The sequence below is a fragment of the Lepidochelys olivacea genome, assembly GCF_965140295.1.
Source record: "Lepidochelys olivacea isolate rLepOli2 genome assembly, chromosome: 6".
NCBI classification, from domain to species: domain Eukaryota; kingdom Metazoa; phylum Chordata; order Testudines; family Cheloniidae; genus Lepidochelys; species Lepidochelys olivacea.
This window is the reverse complement of record NC_140416.1, coordinates 67,318,625-67,344,836: the sequence shown is the minus strand read 5'-3', so window position 1 is coordinate 67,344,836 and position 26,212 is coordinate 67,318,625. Positions and strand designations below refer to the sequence as shown.

Sequence of the window (26,212 nt, the reverse complement as noted above, 5' to 3'; positions counted from 1 at the left end):
ATGTATAATAAAGCCAGTGAAGACACAATAAGATTATGTGGTAGCTATGATGAGGGTCTCTCTTTCCTCTTCCAATCCCCTATTCACTGGGTCATATACTACACAAGTGGTGGGAAAGAAACACGAGCTGACTGGCCTACGCGAAGAATATTCTTGTGTGTGCATTTAACTACATGCAGTGCTTTTGTAGCTAGAGAAAATCACACCTGATTCTATACAAAGAAGTGTAGTTGCTAGGGAACTACAGGTCTGAATAGTTCATTTAAAACAATGTGTACTAATGGCATTGACAGCTACAAACTGCAGGTGCAGGTCTGCGCAGGATGGTGTGGCCACCGCTGTAGAGGATGGTATGGCTGCTGCTATCTGTGTGCAGACTGAGGAGATGGGCTGTCTGCTACTGACTGCAGGCTAGGCTGTGAGGGAGAACATGGCTAATGCCATTTGCAGCGTGGGCTTTGGAGGGTGGGGCGGCATTTTGCAAAATGCCCAAGGGATGGTCTATTTCAATCTACTACATTGGTGCGTGCACCATTTACAAAAGGAGTATGTTTGATGTATTCTTTAAAGCTCCCTGTTCTACTATTGATGTATTCTTTAAAGCTCCCTATTCCCACTCTGTCAAAGACAAACTCTGTGAAAGAAGGGACGGATGGATACAGCCAGACCATGATGAACCCAGCTTCTGTGTGATGATCGCCCAATCTGGGCACCATGAAGTGATTTGTGTGCACTCAGCCCATATGACCTTAACTAACACTCCCTCTCTCATCTACCATATGGACTTTATATCATCTTCCAGAAGGAAGTACAGCAGATTCTCAGCAGTTTCATTTGCTGGGGGCTATGTGAATACCTGGGAAGGCTGCAGACAGGACACAAACAGGGAGCAGTCCTTGCTCACTCACACAGAAGCTGGCCACAGTCTGGCCCTGAATCATTAAAATGGAAGCAATAAATAACATTTGAATGTACTTCTTCCCTCTATTTACTTTTCCACGTCACTCAGGACTGTGAAGCTAGACTAGACCGTTTCACTTGCAGCGTTTAGCAGTTTCAATTCTGGGTTCTCACACTTACTCAGGGTATGTCTACACTTCAGTTAGACACCCACAGCTGGCCCATGCAAGCTGACTTGGGCTGGGACTGCTGGGCTGTTTAGTTGCTGTGTAGACATTCTGGCTCGGGCTGCAGTGTGAGCTCTGGGACCCTCTCACCTCACAGGGACCTAGCGCATGGGCTCCAGCCAGAGCTTGGACATCTACACTGCAATTCAACAGCCCTGCAGCCTGAGCCCCATTAGCCTGACTCAGCTGGGTTTTTAATTGCCAGCCTAGACATATCCTCCGTGTCTTTACAGCACACTTAGCTCGAGTGTTAACCCCAATTCAACTCACATGCACACACAGAAACCTCTAGCTCGAATTAAATGAGGTCTTAAACTCAAGCTAGCTGGCCTGCCGGGGGGGATGGGGCGGGGGGGAAGAGATAGACGCTCCAGTGTTGCAGCTGCTTGAGCTAGTAATTCAGTGGTGATGCAATAGCTTGAGTTACAACAACTCATCAGCTGCCAATCTAATCAGGCTGCTAATCCAATTGCTCTGTGCTGCTCGTGAAATCACTCTATGCAACTCCAGTGCTGGTTTGAAGTGTGGTCGCGCTCACTGGAGCTAGGCTGGTTGGAGTGCAGTAACTTGCATGTACTGACTTGAGCGAAGTGCTGCAGTGGAGACATGCCCTCAGTGCTGCAGGGTTGGGTTTTGCCACTTGCAGGGGAACGTATACACAAAAATGACACAAATGAATCTCATTGACATTAAAAAATGATTCATGAAAGTCTCACGATTAATATTAGATTTTTAAACCTTTTTTTGGTAACAAAGCCTAACTGGGGGGAGGCCCTAAAACACAACACTTGATCATGGCCCTTTGATACATGAGTTTACGGTACTATAATTAATGCTACTAAGCACCATTTAATTTCAGAAGTTCAGGGCTCATAACCTTTGTAGGCAACTTTACCAATATACGAGAACACTAGCTAGTGTCCACTGCCTTCCAGTCACTTGTGTGTTAGCTTGGGCATTCCAAATTCCTTAGCAGGCTGGAGTACCTGTTACTGAATGAGAATGGCAGAGCACCAGAACCTAGGACAGGGACTTATCAAGGGGCGAACATCAGAACAGCCATACTGGATCAGACCAATGGGCCATCTAGCCCAGTATCCTGTCTTCCAACAGTGGCCAATGCCAGGTGCTTCAGAGGGAATGAACACAATGGGCAATCATTGAGTGATCCATCTCCTGTTGTCCACTCCCAGCTTTTGGCAAACAGAGGCTAGGGACACCCAGAGCTTGGGTTGAATCCCTGACCATCTTGGCTAATAGCTATTGATGGACCTATTCTCTATGAACTTATCTAATTCTTTTTTAAACCCCATTATAGTTTAGACCTTCACAACATCCCCTGGCAAAGAGTTCCACAGGTTGACTGTGCATCATGTGAAGAAGTACTTCCTTCTGTTTGTTTTAAACTTACGGCCTATTAATTTCATTGAGTGACCCCTGATTCCTGTGTTATGTGAAGGGGTAAATAACACTTCCTTATTCACTTTCTCCACATCATTCATAATTTTATAGACCTCGATCATCTTCCCTCTTAGTCGTCTCTTTTTCAAGCTGAAAAATCCCAGTCTTTTTAATCTCTCTGCTTACAGCAGCTGTTCCATACCCTTAATCATTTTTGTTGCCCCTCTCTGCGCCTTTTCCAATTCTAGTATCTTTTTAGAGATGGGGCAACCAGAACTGCACATAGTATTTAAGGTGTGGGCATACCATGGATTTATATAGTGGTATTTTGATATTTTCTGTCTTATTATCTATCCCTTTCCTAATGGTTCCTAACATTCTGTTAGCTTTTTTTGTCTGCTGCTGCACACTGAACAGATGTTTTCAGAGAACTATCTACAGTGACTCCAAGAGCTCTTTCTTGAATGGTAACAGCTAATTTAGACCCCATCATTTTATATGGATAGTTGGGATTATATTTTCCAATGCGCATTACTTTGCATTTATCAACATTGAATTTCATCTGCCATTTTGTTGGCCAATCACCCAGTTGCCTGGTCACCCAGTTTTGTGAGATCCTTTTGTAACTCTTCACCATCTTGTTTTGGACTTCACTATCCTGAGTACTTTTGTATCATCTGAAAATTTTGCCACCTCACAGTTTACCCATTTTTCTGGATCATTTATGAATATGTTGAAGAGCACTGGTCCCAGTACAGATTCCTGGGGGACACCACTATTTACCTCTCCATTCTGAAAACTGATAATTTATTCCTACCCTTTGTTTCCTGTCTTTCCAGTTATTGATCTGTGAGAGGATCTTCCCTCTGAGCCCATGACTGCTTACTTTGCTTAAGAGCCTTGGGTGAAGGACTTGTCAAAGGCTTTCTGAAAGTCCAAGTACATATATCCACTGGATCACCCTTGACCACATTTGTTGGACTGCCTCAAAGAATTCTAGTAGATTGGTGAGGCATGATTTCCCTTTAAAAAAGCCCTGTTGACTCTTCCCCAAAAAGTCATGTTCTTCTAGGTGTCTGATAATTCTGTTCTTTCCTATAGTTTCAATCAGTTTGCCTGGTACTGCAGTTAGGCTTACCAGCCTGTAATTACCAGGATTGCCTCTGGAGCCTTTTTTAAAAAGGAAGAGGAGTCTGGAGTATCAGTCACAAAGCCTAGAGTATCCATAATGGCTGGAACAGTGTCTATGGGTACATCTACGCTTGGAGCTGGGGGTGATTCCCAGCTCGAGGAGACATACCTGTGCTAGCTCTGACCAAGCTAGTGTGCTAACAATAGAGTGCAGCTGTGGCAGTGCGAGCTGTGGGACAGGCTGGCCTCCCCGAGTACACGCACCAAGGGAATCTGAGGGCACCTCCATGGCGCGGCTAGCTGCTCGCACTGCCACAGCTGCTCTCTGTTTTAGCACGCTAGCTCGACGAGCGCTAGCACGAGTATGTCTCCTCGAGCTGGGAATCACACCCCCAGCACCAAGTGTAGCTGTAGCCTACGTGACTATTCCTGTACTGAAAGGCTCTCAGCGAACACCATAAGAGACACTCAAGCTTTTGGGTGGAACTCTCTGCTGGTATCAAACAGCAGAGCTCCCTGACTTCAGTGGAGCTGCGCTACTGACACTAGTGGAGGATTTAGCACCTTGTTTTAATTTTAGCTAATATATTTTATATGGATGGGTGACTGAGATTCATACAGCCTCCTCTTAGATGTAGTAGGAGAGCTCTCTCTGGCGTTGGCAGCAGAGCCTGAGGGACTGACTCTCCTCTTCAGGTTCTGCCATGCAGAGGCCTTTGACTCAATGGGCCCAGTTATTCCACTGACATTAACATACCAGTTCCCACCCCCATTAGACCATCAGGTGTAGCCACTACAAAGTCATGCTGCAAACGAGAACAGTTTATCTGCAATCTGCTGCTATTGCCACGTGGCTTAAAAATCAAAATAATGGGAAGCTCATAACTCCCGCATGTGACATTAGCAGCATATGTAACACTGTTAACCATGCAGTATATGATAATTGTAACAAGCCATTTCTAATGGGAACCTTAATATGGTAACATCACTCTCATGGGTATTCGCTACTGTACAGGAAAGATTAGGCCATTAGCTGTAGGTACTGACCTTGATAGCCACCTGAAGAGGGTTGGGATCCCCTGAGATTCCTATCACAGTCCCCTCATAAACCTCACCAAATGCACCATGCCCTAGGGCCCTGAAGGGAAGAGAAAAAGCAGGTATTACTGGGTCAAGTTCAGGAATAGGTTCTGGATCTGTTCTCGTAATCCAGGGCAAAGTAATCAGTCCCAGACATGACCTGGTGTCAAAATGTCCAGAATCACCTCTGGACCCATTCTGGTGCTGTAATGTTGGACCTCCAGTAGTACTGAAAACACAGCAGTCTACTGTACGCTGACAAAGTCACTACCTGAATCTATACTGGTACCAGCACCCTAGATTTGGTGACAGATCTATATAACAAGATTCAAGGAATGTCACTCGGTGCGCCACTCTGAAGCAGAAAAGAGTCAATGTGAAGCAATGGAAGCAGCTACAAGCATGGTTTAGGGGTCTCTGTTCAGAATATCACCTGGTTGAATCATCACTGAGATTCGCAGTCTGTTACCATCCAATTTTTAAATTCTCAGCCATTTTCAGCTTTTCTACACACGTGACTCCACGAAACACACCTGGGCAACAGCATGGGCTTTCAGCTACTAGTGATGATATTAAGGCTACAGTGAATCAGGGCATCAGAGAGAGAGAAGGCTGTGGGATGATGTCTGAAGGCAGTGAAGTAACAGAATAAATATAGGTGGTAAAATTTTGCCCATACTCCCTATGCCCTCTTAACTGACAGCAGCTGGATTGCAGGGGCCATGTGAGTAGCCCAGGGTGTCTTTCCCTGTGATGTGAGTTTCTGTTCTGATGCAGAAAAGGAAACGTTGCTATGGACCTGGAAGGGATTTGTTGGGAGCCAGGGAGCCCTAGTAATTCAGGACATCCCAAAAGTGTAATGGAGAGAACCGTACAGGGAATCTTCTTACTTCGACCTGGAAGCCAATCAGTCAATGGGACACGTGACTCATGAGTTTAAGTTAAACATGTGCTTAAGTCAGGGCCTAATTCTTACAAAGTGGTGCCTTGTAGAACATAAAAGTGAGGCATAGGTGTTATAAGCAGCTGTCATGAAAGCCACATTTAGGCTGTACCATGCTGGACTGTGAGCTGCCAACTAGCCCTCAGTCTCTTGTTCTCCATGCTCCATGGCACATTTTACACATTCAAACAAAATAAATACGTGACCCTGCCACCTTTACCAAAGGCTACAATTCCTCTCCTGAATCAAGGAGCAGGCCCAGCAGCAAGCCTTACCGAAGCAGGGAGATGTTTTTCCGGGGGATCTCCTTCAGCTCGCTCAGCGTGGCAGCCTTTCCTGCAAAGCAGTAGTTGGGGTTGTAATCAGTCATGATGGTGGAGGTGCGGATTTTGCTCAGTTTATATTCTGGGCTCTGCAGTCGTGCTCTGGCTCCTTCCAGCTGCTGCTTCTTACGGTGATAAACTATGGGTAGAGCACAAAAGAACAGAGGGTGAAATGTCAACATGTGGGTAGAGCAGAGGAAATAATATCAGCAGCACAGAACAATCAACAACACAAAGAGACCAAGTCAGCAGTTATGAATCCAAGTAATATTCTTAAATCCCCAGCATCATCCTCATTCTTTCTCTTTGCAGCAACTTCTCCATCTTGAATGGGATACACGAGCATGGAGTATTGGCCATATGTAGTCCTGGACCCCGGGTGGAGCCTTGGCTCCATCTCCCTTTCTCTGGAGCAGCCTCCCCTGAACCAATGAGCAAGAGGACTTGCTGTCTCTCAAGCAAAACAACAAAGCAAGTGGCAATCAGACAGAGCATGCCATGCTCTTGAATGAGTTCTGTCTTTAACCAGTGGTCATGACGGCAGTCTATGGATTAGTGGCTGCTAAGGGAGGGCCTGCTAAGTGATCTAGTGGTCTTTCTAAGTGGTTTTCTCCCCAGAAGGAGCAAGGCCAGCGCAGTCCCTGCTCATGGGGCTACTACTGTGCCCCATCCTTACATGGGGCAGGCAAAGGGTGATGTTTCTTGCTGGCTCCCCATGCCTTGACTTACGCAAGGATAGAACATAGTCTGGCCCCAATTATTAGCAGCAGCAGTAATGTAATTTGCAGGCAGACTAGTTTTCCTCTGGCTTTGGCTGGGTAGTCAGCAGTCTCCTGGCTGGAGCTCCTCTCAATTCCCCATCAGTACCATGGTTAGCAGAATATAGCTTTAAGGTGGGCTCCCTTCTTCCAGCGGGGCCAACTCAGAGGCTGGTAAAAGCCAGGTCGGGGACAGTGGGGTTGAGCAGCGCTGCAATTATTATGAGAAAATGGACTATTCTGCCTAGCACCCCTCTTTCAGGGCCTTTACAAAGAAATTTTCAGGGTTGAGGACAAGTGGGTCAACTGAGCAATTCCTGGTGGAAGAGAAAGGCTGACAGGCCTCCGCTCCACTCCAGGGACTTTGTCCTTCTCCTGTAGATCCCAAAAGTTATTGCATCATCATAAAACCCAGAGTTCAGCACATCAGTGGGGACACTTGGCTATCACTGCCGCACCAGCGGAGACTCCAGCCGGAGACATGCGAGATCCTGCTTTGTCTCCCTTTCTCTTGTGCATTCCTTTCGGCCCTGCTATTTTTCATCCTGCCCTGTCTCTCTCCTTCTCTCTTGGGCTTTCCATTTGATCCTGAGGTCAACTGTACTACGCAGTATCAATTCAATGAAAAGAGATGGTCCAACCTGCTCTGCCCTGCCTGAGAGAGACTGGTGAAGAAGAGGGGACCAGCCCAGCCTGATGATGTCCCCGACCAGAAGAGGAGCCTGAGCCCAGGGCAAATGGTGTTATGGCCAACCCACCAATCTAGAGCATCTGCCTGGGACTGACCTGCCACCCGGAATCTTGGCAGCATCAGCAAAAGCTGTATTTCTCCCCTCTTTACTATCCTGTCTCTTCTCCCCCTCGGATCTATTTGTCAAAAGCAGGACAGGCCACCACGCTTCCTATCTCGGAACAGCAACAGACCTAACCCTTTCCCCCCAGACCCCATCCCCCAAGACAAACAAACATCAAGAAGGGTTGGCTGGCGAAATAAGAGAGACTCTCTCTTTTAAAAGGCACTTTAATAGATTTTGGTTAAGTTCATTTTACATAATCATTCAATTTTAAACTGCTTCATAACTTGTTTTAGCTCTTTCTCTCATTGTATCCAAACCAATAAATCTCCAAACTTTAGCATACATTTCTTAGTCTGTTTGGCATGGAACGAAGCAAACTGAGGTCTCTATATATCAAACTCTGACCCTTGTTTAACAGTTTAACATGGGACAGTGACAGGGTCATGGTAACAACTTTGACTCTTTGGGCACATATATTCCATATAGATTAATACAACAGCAGGAATGAGTATACTAATACAAGCCAAAAATGTTCCTTACCGATGGATAGGCTGCCACAAGCCAGAGCCATTCCAAGCACTACAATCACAATGACCACAGCTAAGAGGAGCGGAAGAGGAAGGTGTCCCTCTGGGATGGGGCTGTGAGGAACTGGCCAAAACAAAGACACAGACACATTAACCAGCAGACAACCACAGCCCCATTAAAGAACTTCTCCCGCCATGGTTCCCCCCTTTCAAAAAGTAATATGATGATGGTGGTGAAGGACCGTCACTTGCATGTTACAGCAAATTCCATTAGGGCCCTGGGAGTCGTAAACACTCATAAATCACTGTTCAACCAATGTAATTATCTAAACATGAACAGCTTAAAACAAACATATCCCTTATTCTGTTCTTCAGGTTCCTGATAGATGGAAAACAGCACTGCCCACCAGCTGGAATTCCCCTATGGAAGCTCCATGTCTCAGAGTTGCAAGAGACAGTGTTAGAAAATAATGACGACTATCAGTCAAACGGGTATTAACTGGTGTGAAAAGAAGGGGACAGATTCATCTCTAGTGTAACTCCATGTTATTCAGCCATTCTATCTGGTGGTGTTACACGAGAGATGTGTTTAACCCAAGATGTTTACAGATAAATAAGGCTGCAAGTTTGCCACGGAGGTCACGGAAGCCACGGATTCCATGACTTTCCAGGACCGCCGTGACTTCTGCAGCTGCCACTGCAGCACAGACTGCCCATGGTGGAGCTGGCGCTTGGGATGGGGGCAGTGCGCGGAGCTAGGAGCTGAGGGAGGGACATGTCGCCCCTTCCAGGGAGCTGCAAGGAGCCGGGTAGAGAGTCTGTCTGCCCCACCAACCCCGCCCCCCACAGCACTAACAGGGGTCCTGGGCTTTCTGCTGCTTCCCACCCCCGTACCCAGTACCCGCAGCACCCCCCGCCCCTCAGGCCACATCCTGAGCATCTGCGGTGCCCCCAGGGCCATCCCCCCAGCACCTACGGTGCCCCCTAGGCCACCCCCCCCCGAGGACCTTGGGTCCTCTGGGTCACCCCCCCATGAGCATCCATGGCACCCCCCAAGCCGCCCCACCCCCCAATATTTAGTATGGGGTATATAGTACAAGTCATGGACAAGTCATTTTTGTATACTGCCCATGACCCGTCCATGACTTTTACTAAAAATACCCATGACTAAAATGTAGCCTTACTGATAAAACAATCCCTTCTGAAAATGATCATTTGTCCTGGATCCCCATTGGGGAACTTTCAGCTGCAAAGTTCTCTCAGAATGCATTGTTTGCTTGTCAGATGAATTTACACTGTGCTCTTTTACAGATGTCATGCTTTCAACTCAAACAACATTCAGTTTTTGAGGCTTTGGGGTGGTGCAACTCATCCTGGTCTGCAAGGTCACCCTTTTGAGGAGCGCCAGGAGAGGAGAATGAGTACTGGCACTGAAATGGTGTCTGGAGTTTTCAGTCCCATCTATTCCCAACACTCCTCATAATCCTGCATTCCCCAGAGTGAAATACAGAGAGATGTCTTCCCCCTCTCCTCCAAAGAATGGTGCTCACTCCCATCTAGGCTCCCCTTTCCAACTATGCAGACTCTCTGGCTCATCCCCAGTTTCTTGACCTAATTGATCATTACACAGTTACACACACACACACAATATATATATATATATATAAAGGATAATATAGATACGAAAATAAATAACTGAATATTATTTTTATTTTCCTTACTCAGTGTGAAACTTGCTGCTGGTGCTGACCCACACCCTTGGTGTCTCGCTGAGGTGAACCAGGGGGTGGAGGTGGCACACCCAGCAAGCTTCGCCACCAAGGGCTGAATCCCAAGCCCCGCCGCCCAGGGCTGAAGCCAGGTTTATTTTGGGAGACCTCCAGAAACCTGCTTGCAGCCCCACAGTGGGCTGCGGATCCCCAGTTGAGAACGGCTGATCTAAGACTTTACAATGAGGGAACATTGTCTAGTAGTTAGAGTAGAAAAATGGCAGTCAGAAGATCTTTGCTCTATTTCCAGCTCTGTGGCAAACTTCTTAACCTCTCTGGGCCAGACTTTCAAAAATATTTATGCACCTAAAGATGCAGATAGGCACCTGGTGAGATTTTCAAAAGTGAGATTTTCTAACCAGGACAGACACCTAATTCTCACTGATTTGAATAGAATTTAGGCCCCTAACTTGCTCAGGTGCTTTTGAAAATCTCACTAGGTGTCTACCTATGTCTTAGTGTCTTTGAAAATCTGTCCCTCGGTCTCGGTTTGCCTGCCTGTAAAACGTATATAATACCCAGCTCCCAGAGATGCTGGGAAGATTGACTTGTTTAAAGTTTGAAATATCTCTGATGGCAGGCAACAGAGAGGAACAATATCATTTATGAGTCAAGTATCTTTACCTTGAGAAAGCTGGAAGGAGGGGAGATGCAAAGAAGACAGAAGAAATTCTGTGAGTATAAAGCTCCACCTATTACCTATGCAGGTGACATTGTCACTGGCCAGCACGGCTCCCATCTCACAAATACAGATAGGCAGATTGGTGTCAAGGTCCCGCTTGCAGTTGCCCGAGTGGCAGTGGCTGCAGTTCAGGTAGACCTGAATCTCCGCCTCCCCGTGGCTCTCCATGGCTGAATGAGAAGGAACCAGACGGAACAGAAGGGTTTAATTTATCTTCTCCCATGTAAAGGTAGAAAGCAAATGCAGGAGCTGTAATGTTAGTCTCCCGACTTAAGAAAACACACATCCCAACATAACACAGTCCAGACGTCAACCAGTTGAGGAATGCCAGGAGAAGTGAATGAGTACTGGCACTGAAATTCATGCCCAAGAGCATAAACCCTTTGGATTAACCTTGAGGTGCAATGGGGAAGGGGGATGGGGAAGGCCAGGACTGAATACATGTAACTGAACCCGAAGATTGGTGTCACCTCTCAGCCTAGGAGAGAGTTGTAGGGGGAAAATGCTCAGCTAGTGTAAGCTGAAGGCAATGGAACTATGACAATTTACATTACCTGAGGTTCTGCATCATAGAGTACATGTAGGGGTGGAGGTTATAGAAAGGGACAGAAGGAAAGAGAATAGAGACAGGAGGGAAAGGGGAGGAAAGACGGTGGTGGGAGAATAGAAAAAGTGTGGTTTACCTGCCAGGGGATGCAGGAAGATCTCCCCAGCTGGATTCACAAAGGAAACACCATCCTGCCCATCAGCTGTGATATCATCAACATCTGATACATGCCCACCTAGACAAAAAGAGGCACCATCATGTGCAAGTGCTGAATGACAGCAAAGGTGTGGTGGCCATGAGATGCCAGGGTCCCTACTTTGCATTGGTCTCTTGAAGTATGGAGTTCCACTGGGACTTGCTAGTGAGATAATGTGTTTACCTCGTGTCCTCAAAGAGGAAAATGAAATCGTTCATCCCAGACCCATCAGGGCTGGCAGAGCCCTTCTATCCAAAAGTATGCCGTGGTTCAATTTGGTGCAAATAGGTTAGTTTTCAACAGAATGAATCATCTTTTCCCTCTAGACAGGTCAAAGGCAGGCGAAAGGATGGTTAAATATCCTTGCAGATCCAGAGCAATGTTCCCAGTACCTACAATCTCCATTCCCCTAAACGATAGGGCAAACAGACCTACCTTTGTAGCCTCCACCGCCCCCGCCAGACGTACAAGCTCCTCCTCCTCCACCAAAACCACCTGAGGTGGCCCACTGGAGTTTGGCTAGTGACTGGGGACAGGCCTGGCCTCCCTCTCCACCCTCCAGGAGGGACTTCCCAGTCTGAGGAAACAGGGTGGTGTCTTCCCAGCCACCACCTCCACCTGCAGGGAAAAAAAAAAAAAAGAGAGAGAAAAGCAGGTGAGCAGGGTGTGGGCAGAGTGGAGTGGGGGAAAGTGTGTGAAGAGAGAGAAAATCTCTCTTATGGGTTGTCTAAGATGTACCTGCATTCAAGTTGACCCCCTCGCCAAGGGAGTGAGGATGTCCATCAATGCAGCTTGCACGATGAAAACCCAGTGCAGGGTCTATATTCTCTGTTGCTAAGCTAGCTGTGAAAAGCACTTGCTAACTACATGTACTGGTGTCCATCCCTTTAAAGAGTGACTGGGCCATGGCTCCCTGGCTTAAGCCTCCGGCATCAGCAGTATCGACACGGATGGTTGTGCTGTGATCAGAGAAGTCTCTTTTGTCATAGCCAAAGAAACAGCTGTTATGGTCGTGGTCAGAGTGTCTTACTCATAAACTCATAGACTTTCCTTCAGAGGGAACTGAAGGAGGTGGTTCTACATTTTATACCCTTGTTGGGAGCACAAGGAGCTAGGAGATGGGTGGGGCCACCCCATGGGTGCTGCTAGGGAAAACTGCCTGGCACCAGTGCACAGGACATGCACATATCTACAGGGTAACGGATATATGCAAGCACTTGAGGAAGAACCATTCATGTCTCAGTGGGTTACTCCCACAGAAAAGTTAATATGAATCAAAAGGATTTGTGTTGCTTAATGTCTGCAGGCCAGTTCTGTGTGTTCAGCCATCAAATCCAGACCTTGTATTGCTACAGGGCCTTACCTGCTGCCCCAGTTCTCCCATTGACTCCAGGAACTGCTGTGGTGTTCTCAAATTGCTCCAGGGGCACATCATCCAGGGAGCTGTCCTGATCTCTCAGGTATGCCTTTCCCCCTCCTCCTGCAGCGATGAGCAACGGTTCGAAAACCCCATCCCTCGGCTGCTCAAGGACAAATACAATTCAGTACACAGGACAGCTGAAAGGTGCAGCAGGCTCAAAACCATCAGATACCAGAAAACCCTTCAACCTCTCAGATGAGAGAACTCACCTAACTCATTGCATCAGTAAGCATAAAAGCAGCTCATACAATACTGGCCATAGCCCAGAGTAATGCTACAGATTGTCTCCTGACATCATTATTCAGGGCAGTCTGCCAACTGTGACAAGTATCTAAGGCAGGTCCAATTAAACACGAGTTGTCGAGGCTGGACCAGTACCAGTGTTAAGCAGCAGACCCTGGTTTGAATTCCAGTCCTGGTATTGTTGCTTGGGCTGACAGTGCCGAGGAGGCAGTAGCTAGCAGGTGATTGAAATGAGGGGGAATGAGGATAGGAGGAATTTGCGTTTTTGTAAAACATTCTCTCCCTTCCTTCAACTTCCTGAAACAGCAGATAGCATCGTATCACATGATCACTAGTGAAAGCTAGCTCTTCTGCTGGACACTGTCCAGAAGGGGACTAGAAAGAGGGAAGACTTACTCTAAAGATGAAGGTGGCTCCTCCACCCCCACCCCCTCCTCCAGCCCAGTCCTTCAGATCCTTTTTGAGTTTGTAATCTTCTTCAATGAGAGATGACTCCCCCAGGCAAATCTTCTGGGTCTGAACATTCCCCTGAAGGAGACAACAGATGCAGTTAGAGATCAACACAGTCTAGTCTGCATGCATAGATCTGTACACATAGTATGTGTTCTCCTTGTGGATGGACCACTAGCTTGGTAAGTGACCTGTCCCTTGGCCCCTCACAAGCTTCTCCTGAGCTGGGAACACCCTCCCATGTGCAAGTGACATAAGAAAGGTTCACAGCAGAATCAGGAAAAGGCAATGAGCCCATATTAGTTTTATTATTCATAACAAATGCTAATACATTGCACCCCTAGAGCTCCTTACATTCCAGGAACTTAAAATGCTTTCTAATTAATTCTCAGAATACTGCTATTCGATAGGTTAGTGTTATTTGTACTCATTGTTCTGATGAGGAAATGCAAGAACAGAGAGATGACTTGATTTGCACAAGGTTGAACAATGAGTCAGTGGCAAGGTTGGGAATAAAACCCAGCAGTCCTAGCTCCCCATTCCCTGCACAAAACACTAGACTACACAGAGAAAATACAGAAAAATTGTTTCTCAGCTTGGATTTTTTGGGGGACACTGAGCTACACACATCTTTGGAGTTTGTTCTTTCCTGTGTTTCTTTGTGTTTGCAGAGGCCATTGGTGTCAATGGAAAGATCCCCATTGACTTTAACAAGCTTTGAATCCAGCCATAAGATTGTAAGCTCTTCAGGGCTGGGACCACTTCTTACTATATGTGCCTAACACAATGGGGCTGTGATCCCAACAGGGGCCTCGAGGCACTACTATAAATACACGTAATGATCTCAAATCCTGGCAGGCCTGATAAAATCCCTACTGTGAAGAAATGCTGTTTGTGACCAGGAACATGCAGCTCAGACCTAGCAGTTGGCTGTGACTGCCCTGTTAAAGCAAGTGAAAGGGGCAGCTTTCTATTTTGAACACCAGGATTTAAAAGCAGACTTTTATGCTTGTGCTTTTGGAGGACGCTCTTCATTTCAGATTTCCTTGTTTTTGTTTTCAGAAGATTCTTTTTAGCTCAGCTCATTGGTTCCTCCCAATTCCTTTCTGGGTTTTACTCGCTCAGGTCTGGGATTCCTGCCCTTCATCACCAGTACAGCCAAACTCTAAACCCACTCACTGAGGGGGTCTGCAGCTTATTTGTAATGTGGTTGTGCCCAGTGACAAGTGTGTGTGTGTGTGTGTGTCCCTCACCCCTGGGCAGGCATCCTCCCCCTGCTGCCCCACCAAGATGTAGAGGAGCTCATCTTTCTCCAGCTGGAAGGTGGCGGAGATGAAGACCCCATGCGATCTCTTCTTGTGGTTCTTGGCTCCTTTCCCTCCGGCTGCTCCATATGCAGATATCCTGAAAAAGAAAGGAAGCAGTTAGAGAGACAGAAACCTCACACCCACAGCCCCAAAGCAACTCGAGCCATGAGCTTCCCATGCCAATGCTCCTGCACGGTCACAACCCCAAAGTGACTCCGTTCCTGAGCTCCCTGCAGCCAGTTCTCTAAAACCATCACAGCCCCAAAGTGAGCTCCCCACAGACAGCACCCCTACAGTCCCACAGCCTCGAGGCCATTCCAGTCCTGAGCTCCTCACTATCAGTGCTACTTCACTCCTCCCAATAACTCCTCACTTACATTGTTCCTGAACCGTAGCTCTCCACTGTGACTCTTGCTGGCTGAGGTACTCACATTTACCCCACACTCAGCCACTCCCGACAGATGTTGCTGCACTAAAGGGTGTACAAATGCTATGGTAAGTGGGAGCTGCTAGCTGACTGCCTTTCTGGTCCCCGGCATACACTGACACTCACAGGTATCGGTTTGTTGCTGGCACTCTCCACACTTGCACCCCTCGGAGCGGTCCCTCTTTCTCTACAGTCACTGAGATGTTGGTGTTGTGATAGGCGCTGTCGCACTGTGCTTGAGTTGGTCCTCGGGGGCCACTGGCACCACAGGTTGTGAACCACCAAAGAACAACAGGCACATTTCCTGCAACAAAAACAGTGAGAGTTGAGCCTAGAGATGTCAGCCTCCCTTTCATAGTCAGATACAATACCCACACAACCCCTCCGCAATCACAGGGCAAATGACATTGAAATGCAGCAACTGTTCCTGTTGAAACATGTTTCTGTAAATTCCTTGGTGACTAACCTAGGAAATTCATGAAAAAACAAATTTCACATCACACCATTCGGTGATGTTAATTTAGATACAAGACAACTATAAGCCAGTCCCGGCTTTAGCAATATCTGCCTTGTGCAGGGTTTTTAAACCATCACACACATTTATTCTGTCATACGTATATACATCAAAGTTTTCCTTAACATAGTTATGACTACACACAAAAGCTGTGTTAAAAGAACATTAATGTTGCAAAGTCAAGGTGTCAGAAATTAGGAAATCCCTGAATTATTCAGGTTGCCTGCAAAACCTTAATTCAGCCCCCTTGTGCGTATGTATTATGATACAATCTTTACTTACCTGATTGCATACAGTTTTGTTTTGTTTTTGCACAGGACCCCTGCCTCATGCAAAGCACAGGATGAATGGTGCTCTTGGTATGAATCAGAGCTGTATAGTGAAGGAGCCTATTGGCTGTAGGGTCCCTGATTAATTTGTTGTAGAAGTCGGGAGGTATATAGTGAATAAGGAAGGGGATTGCAAGAAGAGAAAGGATGGTTGCATAGAATCATAGAACTGTAAGACTGGAAGGGACCTCACTAGTCCAGTCCCCGGCACTGAGGCAGGACTAAGCATTACCTAAGACCATCCCTGACAGGTGTTTGCCTAACCAGTTCTTAAAAACCTATAATAGAGATTCCACAACATCCCTAGGTAATTTGTTAGCTACACTGCTTAACTATTGTGACAGTTAGGAAGTTTTTCCTAATGTCTAACCTAAATCTCCCTTGCTTCAATTTAAGCCATTACTCCATGTCCTGTCCTCAGTGGATAAAGAGAAAAATGTATCACCTTCCCCTTTATGACAATCTTTCATGTATTTGAAGACTTATCATGTCCCCCTCAATCTTCTCCTGTTCAGATGAAATAAACCCATTTTTTTCAATCTTTCATTGTAGGTCATGTTTTCTAGATTTTGAATATTTTTTGTTGCTCTTTTCTGGACTTTTTCCAATTTGTCCACATCTTTCCTGAAGTGTGGTGCCCAGAACTGGACACAGTACTCCAGCTGAGGCCTTATTAATGCTGTGTAGAGCTGCAGAATTACTTCTCGTGTCTTGCTTTCAACATTCCTGCGAGTACATCCTGGAATGGTATTTGCTTTTGGTAGTGATGGATTTTGTGTTCATTTTGTATGTGCCTGATTCAATATACCTGGGGGTTCTGATTTGCAGAAATGTTGAGCACTCACGGCTGCAACCCTAGTCATTGGGAGCTGTACTTTCAACCTATGAAGTGTTGTATAATCCTAAATACTCTGAAAAATCAGATCCTAGTTATCTCAAATTTGGCACCTGAAATTAGTGGATATTTTTGACCTTAACCTCCCTATGCCTCAGCTCCCCATCTGTAAAATGGGCATAATTGCTCCTCATCTCAGTGGGGTGTGGTAAATTTAAATTTATTGATATTTATGAAGCGCTCAGATACCATAGTGATGAACGCCCCAGAAAAGCCCACGAGGAAATTAACAATTCTGTCTTCAGCGCAAGGTTTGAATAATGTGGAGTAAATGTGGTTTTAGTCAATAAAACAAAATATTGGCTAGCAGCTCATTATAGGAGCACTGTCCATCCTGTGCACTGAACGAGGCAGGAGTCCTGTGGAAAAAATAGTATGTGATCATGTAATAAAAAACTGTATCATAATTCATATGCACAAGGGGGCTGAATTAAGGTTTCATAGGCAACCTTAATTCTGACATTTCTTAATTTTTGAGTCCTTGACTTTGAAAACGTAATGTTCTTTTAACATAGTTATAATTATGCACAAAAACTATGTTAATAAAAATCCTGATGCATATATGTATGACAAAGTGAATGTGTTTGATGATTTTAAAACCTGGCAGAAGGCAGATATTGCTGAAACATTGACTGGCTTATAATTGTCTTGCTTCTAAACAAATACTACTAACATTATTGAATGGGGTGTGACATGGGGTGTGACATTTGTTTGTTCATGAATCTCCTAGTTTAATCACCAAGAAATCCACAAAAACATGCGTCGAAAAAGGAACTATGGGGCAGTTCCCACCCTTCAGAAATATTATTCCAGGCTTTTGCAAACTCAGGCAAACAGCACTGCATTGATTTTCACTTGATTCTTGCTTTCCGGGTTTTCATTGCAACATTAAACACAAAATTTTTATTTAGGACGAAAGGTTCGATTCTGAGGTAATGGGTAGGTAACAGAATCACCAAATTATGAAATACAGGGGCCTTGTATATAAGATAGTGACTCTAGGGAGTCAGAATATTGGGTGGCTAATAAAAATCTTTTTCCAAGTAAAAAGTCCAATCCTGCTCCCATTGAAGTTATTTTGAATGTCAACTGGAACAGGACTGGGCTCAAAACCCGCTAATATATATTTTTTTTAAAAAAAGGAGTGTGATGCAATGTTTGCATCTGTTCATGGATTCTTTGCAAGAGCCCCTGGTATGGTCCGAGCGCCACAGGAATTCTTGTATATACTATTTTTATAAAAAGGGCATGTGGTCTGCATATTTTTTATGGCTACACAGAAAATACCAAGTCATTCTGATTATTCCTTTGGGCCTAATACTACAAGATGCTGATCATCTCCTGAAAGGTGCTGAGCTCCTTCAACTCCCATTGAAGCTGTTGGAAATTGGTTGTGTTCAGAACCTCACAGGATGTGATTGGGACTTATTCAGGTCCTTTGTGTTTAACCATATGATTATTTAACCTCTATCTGGGTATGCATTGACTAGAAATGAGGAGTCCACTAGTTAGATTAAAATAAGAGCTGATCCAGACTTTTTGTTGTTTCTTCTGTGCTTCCATGCTCTGGTTGGTGTCAGAAAAATAACTTGAAAAAACTCAGCAATGGCCATTGTGGAATTTCTGGCCCAGTTTTCCAGATTCAGGAGTCTGGATAAAGTAGTAAGGATGGGCTGTTGCAAGGACTATTTACCAGATACCAGGCTCCAGTATGGAAATGTCCACATGAGTGGAGACAGAGCTCAAGTATGGGACCATCTGCCTGAGACACAAGGATCCACTAATTAACTATGGGAATTTCTATCTGTAAGGCAGGAACTTGATCCAGGACCGTCTATTGAACTCAGGAGTCAGGGCTTCAGTATGGAGCTATCTACCTGAAAGGGAGGGCTCTTCCAATGGGTTCAAGAGATTCTCATCCATGATACTGATTTCCCGTGGGTATTGGTGCTTTCCAGCAGAATGGCTTTGTCTTCTTCCTGTCACCGTGCGTGGGATGGATGAGAAAGAAATGGGGGCAAAAAAGAGAGAATTTCAACCAAACTGCAGATAAATCAGGCACAATCATTTTATTAAAATAAAAAAGTCCCCTTTGCAAGGCAGCAGAGAAGTGACTATGGTGTCCCTTATGCCACGTGGACTACTGGAGCAAAAGGAACAGAGTTCTGTCATGTGTATGTGATGTGCATGTGTGTCATAGAATGAATGGAAAAGAAGAGGAGAGAGAGAGAGAGAGAAAAGGAAGCCAGAGAAAGAGACAGGGAGAAAGGAAATTTAGTACTTTAAAGAACTTCTGTTTTCAATTATCCTTACAAATCATTTGGGTCCTGATCCTTGGCTTTGCTCAGGCACAGGGACCTGCCCGCTGCCGCATGAAGCCACACTGAAGTAAAAGGGACTCTGCATGGATACAGGGCTCTACCCCCATTTAGCCAACAGCAGGAAAAGGGCCTTAGTTTGCATTTACATGCAGTAAACAAGAATATTAACCATAAACTTGACTATGATTAACAAAGAATATTCAGGGACTGCATGACCCAGGAGAATCGACAATGGAATATTATATATTGATAATGGGCATCCTGCTTTTAATCAGCTCAGTAATGACTGAACATTAATAGACTACTAATGGTGGTGCAAAAACGTTCATAAAATTTCAGAATACATTTTTTGCTAATTCATTTGACAAAGTTTCCAAGTTCTCAAAATTTTGTTTTCTGAGAAATGTTGATTCCCAGTTTTTGTGTGCGTGCAGATCAGCTTATGAAATACCCTTCTAATTTGTATTTTCATTCTTTTATGATTTTGCAAGTTCCAGATTTCATAAAGTGGCAAGGTAGCCATGTTTTTACAAATTTTGCTTGTGGAGAGAAAACAGGGAGAGATGACTCAACATCGAAACAGTCACAAACAGCATTGATCAGATATTGTACACACCACTCCATGCATGTTTTACAGGTGTGGCAGGGTGAAGCCAACTGGGCCCAGAGCAGTTCTTTAACCCCTTCTTTCCAGTCTGAGGTTTGTACACCTCATCACACCATCTAATGCCTGTTCAGTGGCCAACACAAACTGAGCTCATTCATTTCCAGCTGGACAGTTATCCCTTCAAAAAAACACCACTACATTTATCATTAATTAACACCCTCATCAGCAGTCTCAGCAGAGGCCAATTACCAAACTGAGCCATGAAAACTGAACTGACCTCTCCCTTAGGGGTATTCTCTGCAGGTCTGACTTGAAGCACACTAATAGGTGACAGTGAAGGAGAGTGTTGTATTGACTCTTTCCATAATTTATCTGTTCTGTGGATAGACAGAGGACTTCACCTGACAGAGGTGTCAAACTAACAACTGTAACAAAAACTGAAATTAACCTAAACAAACTATAGGGATTAAAGACCAAAAGAACCCAAGTAAAAAGACTGGAAGGTCAGACAGAAAGAGGCTCTTGGTCTCTGAGGGCCTGAGTTAAATTAATTATGAATCCAGAAGGTCAAGACCATTTTTCCAGCATAGCGTCTAGCATCCAGAGATGTACAATAAACTCAAGCACTTTAGCCAGAGCGAAGGAATGTATATCAGTGCCCATAACACAGCCTCAGTCTGTGTCTCTGGCTGGATTTTTAGCAAGGTAGCATCCTAACAGCATGTCCTAGGGGAATTCTTCGTTTCCATACAAACACCCTATCCTCCTTTTCCAAACCTTCTGTCTCCTTCATGCTCGCCAGACCAAGAACTGCATCCATTAGCCTCATTGAGCATCAGGCTGCTCCCATCAATTATTGCTACCGCTTAGAATGCCAGCATTGTATAGACTGCAGAGAAATGAATGCATAGGAGGGTATGTTCTATATACAGGAAGGTGCAAGCTCCAAAGTTCTGTGTTTCAGTCTATTCCATCTTCTGTCTGGTCCCCTACTCTGTGTGTGTGTGTGGGGGGGGGGGTTTAATAAGCATATGGAACGGGGAAGGCCTCTGATCATGAGTTGCTAGATGACACTTTGGGGTATATGTATGTTGGAGAGATCTGCAGAGCAATGGGCTCTCTGGAGATTTTATATATACACAGAGACCATGAAAAAAAAAATATATTGTAAGGAGAGTGATCACTTAAGATGAGCTATTACCAGCAGGAGAGTGGGGTGGAGGGAAAGAAAACCTTTTGAAGTGATAATCAAGGTGGGCCATTTCCAGCACATTTCCAGAAGTTAACAAGAATGTCTGAGGAACGGGGGAGGGGGAAGAATAAACAAGGGGAAATAGTTTCACTTAGTATAATGACTCAACCACTCCCAGTCTCTATTCAAGCCTAAGTTAATTGTATCCAATTTGCAAATTAATTCCAATTCAGCAGTCTCTCTTTGGAGTCTGTTTTTGACGTTTTTTTGTTGAAGGATACTCACTTTGAGATCAGAAATCGAGTGACCACAGAGATTGAAGTGTTCTCCGACTGGTTTATGAATGTTATAATTCTTGACATCTGATTTGTGTCCATTTATTCTTTTACGTAGAGACCCTACACTGCAGCCCTGGGGGCAGGTCTCCTGTTGGGAATCCCCGCAGACCGTGGGAGTCTTCTGGAGGCACAGAGATGAAGTGGCTCTCTCTTACACCTCTTTTCTCACAGCCCCTGCTGCAAATGTGGTGTTGGTAACGGGGAGAGATAGTGGCCCAAATGGTGTATGGTCCCTTAGGGATCCCAGCCAGTGCAAAATGAAGTAACCGCCAAGCCTCTCTAACCTGTATTGCAGCAGCGGCAGAGAATCAGGAAGTAGAATCAGCTCCCCAACAGCCCCTTTGCTGATCCATTAAATTTCCAGTGAATGCTGGTACTAAATCAGCCAAATCATTGCATTCCCTTCTGTCCATCTCAAGAGCCAAGCATGGTGCCTCCACAGTCATTGTCTCCCATCCCCACCCCAGTGCCAGCATGGTGAGTGGGAGCCTGGAAATCAGGAACTGAACACCTGCCATACAGAGCTCCCCGGGACAGACCGGCCATGATAAAAACAAATCTTTTACAAAAGCACAAGTAAGGTCCAGCATTAAATCTAATCCTGCAGGCCAAGCCAACTCAGAGTCTGCTTTCACACATCAGAGACTGCAATCTTAATAAGAATAAGATACAGCGAAGCTCAGAGCGATGCATGGTAAGAGAGAAAAAGCAGAGAGCCTCTAAGCACTCAAGAGGGCAGTGACTGCTCAAGATACATTCTTTTAACCATGTTGCAATATGAAATTTTCAAAGGTATTCAGGCATCTAACTATGCAGATATTGATTTCAATGGGAGCTGGGTGCCTAACCTGCTTAGGTGCTTTTGGTAATCCCAGTAGGTGCCTAGACACCTTTGAATATCTGGCCTTCTAGCCCAGTGGTTTTCAAACTGCAGGTCGCGACCCAGTGCTGGGTCACAGAATGTAAGGCACTGGGTCATGGCGGCTCTGGTCAGCACCGCCGACCGGGCCATTAAAAGTCCCATCAGCGGTGCTGTCCAGTTAAGGCAGGCTAGTCCCTACTTGTTCAGACACTGTGCTGTGCCTCCAGAAGCAGGTCCAGCTCCTAGGCGGGATAGACCACGGGGCACTGCGCACGGCCCCTGCCCTGAGCACCGGCTCCTGGCCAATGGGAGCTGTGGGGGCGGTGCCTTCAGGCAAGAGCCGTGCAGAGCTGCTTGCACACTTCTGCCTAAGAGCCAGACCAGCTGCTGGCCACTTCCAGGGCGCAGTGCAGTCCGCAGTGACAGGACAGGCAGGAAGCCTGCCTTAGCACCTCCGCTGTCACTGACTGGGAGCCACTTGAGGTAAGCCTGTGCCCCAACCCCCTACCCCAGCCCTGAGTCCCCACAAGCCCGGAGCCCCTTCCTGCACCCCAAACCCCTCATCCCCAGCCCCACCCCATAGCCTGCACCCCCAGCCCAGAGCCCTGACCTCCTCCTGTACCCCAACCCACTGTCCCAGCCCTGAGCCCCCCCAAATCCCTCACCCCGGCCCCACTCCACAGCCCTCACCCCTGTATCCCAACCCTCTGTTGCAGCCCTGAGCCCCTCCCACACCCAAAACCCCTCATCCCCAGCTCCATTGGGTCATGGACATCAATTTTCTTCAACTGGGTTGCCAGAAAAAAAGTTTGAAAACCACTGCTCTAGCTAGTCAGCCAGGACAGTGTCCCCTTTCCCTTTACGATAACTTCTCCCTCTCTCATAAAAATTGTGAGACTGAATCAGACCCCAGGTCCATCTCGTCTAGTATCCTGGCTCCAACAGTGCACAGAACTACATGTTTCAGAGGTTGATTTATGCCCTGAAGCAGGAGCGTTTATATCCAAATTTCTGTGCTTATCTGTTTGTTGCTAATCCTTACTGGTGTTCCTTGAGCTGCTCTCAGTATCCACAGAAATAGACCATCTATTTTTCAAATCCCACTAACCTCTTGGGCTCAGTGATGAGGGCTTTGAAGCCCCATCTGCCATTCCCAGCCCTTCCGCTCAGAGACAATTCCTTTAAAGCCAGTGCTGCATTCTGTAGAAGAGAGAGGACTGGAACTAATGAGGAAATTAGGCCTGGATCCATAAAGGGATTTACAAAAACAACAAGGAGTCTTTAAGGTGCCACCAGTCTCCTTGTTGTTTTTGTGGATACAGACTACAGCTAATACAGTAATACAGCTACCCCCTGTTACAAAGGGATTTAGGCATTGCAACACTGACCATTGCAAGACCTAACTTTCTGATGCGTAGAAAATCACGGGAACACCACTGGACTCTACAAAGCCTGAATTAGGTGCTTATCTTTCAATCATGGTGGGGGGGCAGGCAGGAGGGGGAGACTTGGGAGTCCCTGAGTCCAGTCCCCCTGCCCTAATCACTTCCATTATTTAGTCAGAGCGGAACAGCTGCAACAGGAGAGTCTCAAGGAGCCCCACATCAGAATACTGCACTGCTCAGTGGTTAGAGCACTCTCCTCAGAGGTGGGAGATCCCTGTTCAAATCCTTTCTCCCCCTCAGGCAGAGATGGGGGGATTGAACCCAGGTCTTCCACATCCCATGCGAGTGCTCTAAAAGTCATAAGGTAGGCACTGCTGCAGCTGGCTGGATTTTGAATGAGACCCAATTCAAAGGAGGGGTACTCAGGGGCCACCTACTGGATCGGGCTCCACATGCAAGAAAGGCAAGCAAACCTCTCTCTCCCCACAGTTCACAATTTGCTCTGAGGTCTAGGTGGGAGATAGGTATCCAGATTCCTGGAGTGAGGCAGCAGTGTGCATGGTCAGAGACAGAAATTTAATTGCTGAGGGCACTTTTACCCAGAACATTTGGGCACCTACAGGGTTTGGTGGGAGATTTGTGGATTGCAGTGGAACTTAAAACTGAGATTTAGGCACCACCCAAGATTTAGGTGCCTAATATGGCGTTCAGGTGCCTAAGTATCTTTGTGGATTTGGGTATTAGTATTTACATCCTAACAAGGAGCAAATCCTGCCTGCCAGGCTGCCATGCTTCCTTCTTGCCTCCCTCTGCAAAGAATGTAGTTCTCTCTGCTTGGATCTTAATTGGCTTCATTTGTGACATGTGAAGCCTCTCCTGGCCAGAGAGAAGTAATTTCATTACTGAAAACACAGCAGAGCTGCTGGGCTTCTCCGTGACCTAACTGAATTAAAGGGATGAGAAGATGAATAGAAGGCTGTTTTCAAAGGCAAGAAAATGTCAACTCACAATGAGGATTCAAAGAACAGTGGTAAACCCGAGTCTTGTAAGAAACACAGTTTCTTCACTCTGTCCTTCCACTGCATGAATCGTGCCTTCCAGGCCAGATCCTCTGCAGGTATAAATGGCTGTAGCTCCATTCAAATCAATACTGATTTATGCCAGCTGAACATCTGGGCCTACATGTTTAACATACCCGTGCTTTTAGCTCCCAACATCATCTTTTTGCAGAAGAATGAGAAGAGAGGCTAGATCTGTGTCCCCTCCACATCTCACATTGAGACAGGAAATGAGATGGCACCTTTAGAAAATCTTCATCTCTTCTTCAATTATATTCCAAAGACACCAGAGAAATGTTTACAGACCAAACCCCAAATCCAGTCTACACCCACGTACCTTCAGCAGTTAGCAATGCAGAAATGTTGGAGTAGATGTATGGCCTCACTTGCAGAGCTGATGAGCACCTGCAGGTCCTGTTGATTTCAAATTGGAGGTCTAAGTGCTCAGCCCTTCAGAAAGTCATGCTCCGCGAAGCACAAAGAAGAAGACTGATAGCACTGACTTGAGCCAGGCACAGTGTGGGCAGATGCTGCGTATACTTCCCTTGCATAGTTCCGCTAACACACCTCAGTCGCAAACTCAACCACCTCTGATCCCACAGGCCCGAAGCCCTCCTGGGCAGAGAGACAGGCAATTGTGTGGAATGACAATAGACTCCTTGGTGATTTTGTGCTGTGCACAAATAGGGAGCAGGTTGAGACACGGTTATCACATTTTGCTTAGGATGCCAGCCAGGGTTTGGAAAAAGAACTATGTATTTTCCTTATGTTCTGTTTCTTTCACAAAGGTGCTAGTTTTTTCAGTGTTTAAAAACTAAAGTCAGCTGCTGATGTTTCCAAGTGCTAGAGCAAGTGCTTCCTTGCCCTCCTTCCACATATCTGCTCTGCAGACTGCAAATTAACCCCTCTGCGCACTTTAACCAACATCCTAACGTGTGAGCCCCACTAGAGTCCACTGGCACTTAGGGCCCACTTCATTCCTGAGGCCAATGAGGGTGGCTTCCTGTGTTTCCAGGCACCTGGTTGGATTTCTAGGTAGAATACATTGTAACAAGTTACAGGTATTTGTGGTTTTCCTTGCTTGATTGCTTGCATACTACCCATCCACCAGTGACATGCGAAGCCTCTCCTAGCCGGGAGGAGTAAACTCATTGTATCGGTAGTCATAATCTTAGCTCTTTTTGTCAAAGAGAGAAAGCATTTGTACTAGGGGGAGGAAATGATTTCTCAAGGTCCTGTTATTTTCCTACCCTCACACTCAAAGGCGATACATTACGGTGACCTTTCCACTAGTTGATTCAGACTAAATGTGACTCTGAAGTCTATCAATTTCCAGAGCAGGTAGGTCAGAAGGGGTCACTAAAGAACAGTGCAATATGATCTTTCTACCTTTGAGCTAATTGGAAGGCCAGTGCTTCCAGTCAAGATGGGCAAAGGTCCCAAAATATGTGATCTGGGATTTTGCAGGTTACGGAAAAGAAAGAGCATTGAGAAGGCAGAGATACACTGGAAAATTGTGTAAATGAAGGAAATCTTCTGCAGGGAAGGAGCTGAGAGTCACTATGTCCAAATACTACAGCACG

General features: G+C 45.9%; 1 protein-coding gene across 1 annotated transcript in view; it reads right to left on the bottom strand.

The window, feature by feature from the left end:
- Window positions 1-26,212, bottom strand: part of LTK (leukocyte receptor tyrosine kinase) — a 163,483-nt gene that overhangs the window by 34,221 nt on the left and 103,050 nt on the right. The window contains exons 11-21 of the mRNA XM_084629926.1: window positions 18,744-18,845; window positions 15,255-15,432; window positions 14,648-14,798; window positions 13,341-13,472; window positions 12,645-12,801; window positions 11,717-11,899; window positions 11,222-11,320; window positions 10,556-10,708; window positions 8,101-8,211; window positions 5,958-6,144; window positions 4,707-4,797 (exon numbers count right to left, since the gene is read on the bottom strand). Coding sequence (XP_084486052.1) covers window positions 4,707-4,797; window positions 5,958-6,144; window positions 8,101-8,211; window positions 10,556-10,708; window positions 11,222-11,320; window positions 11,717-11,899; window positions 12,645-12,801; window positions 13,341-13,472; window positions 14,648-14,798; window positions 15,255-15,432; window positions 18,744-18,845 — 1,544 coding nt within the window. The remainder of the gene's footprint in view (window positions 1-4,706; window positions 4,798-5,957; window positions 6,145-8,100; window positions 8,212-10,555; window positions 10,709-11,221; window positions 11,321-11,716; window positions 11,900-12,644; window positions 12,802-13,340; window positions 13,473-14,647; window positions 14,799-15,254; window positions 15,433-18,743; window positions 18,846-26,212) is intronic.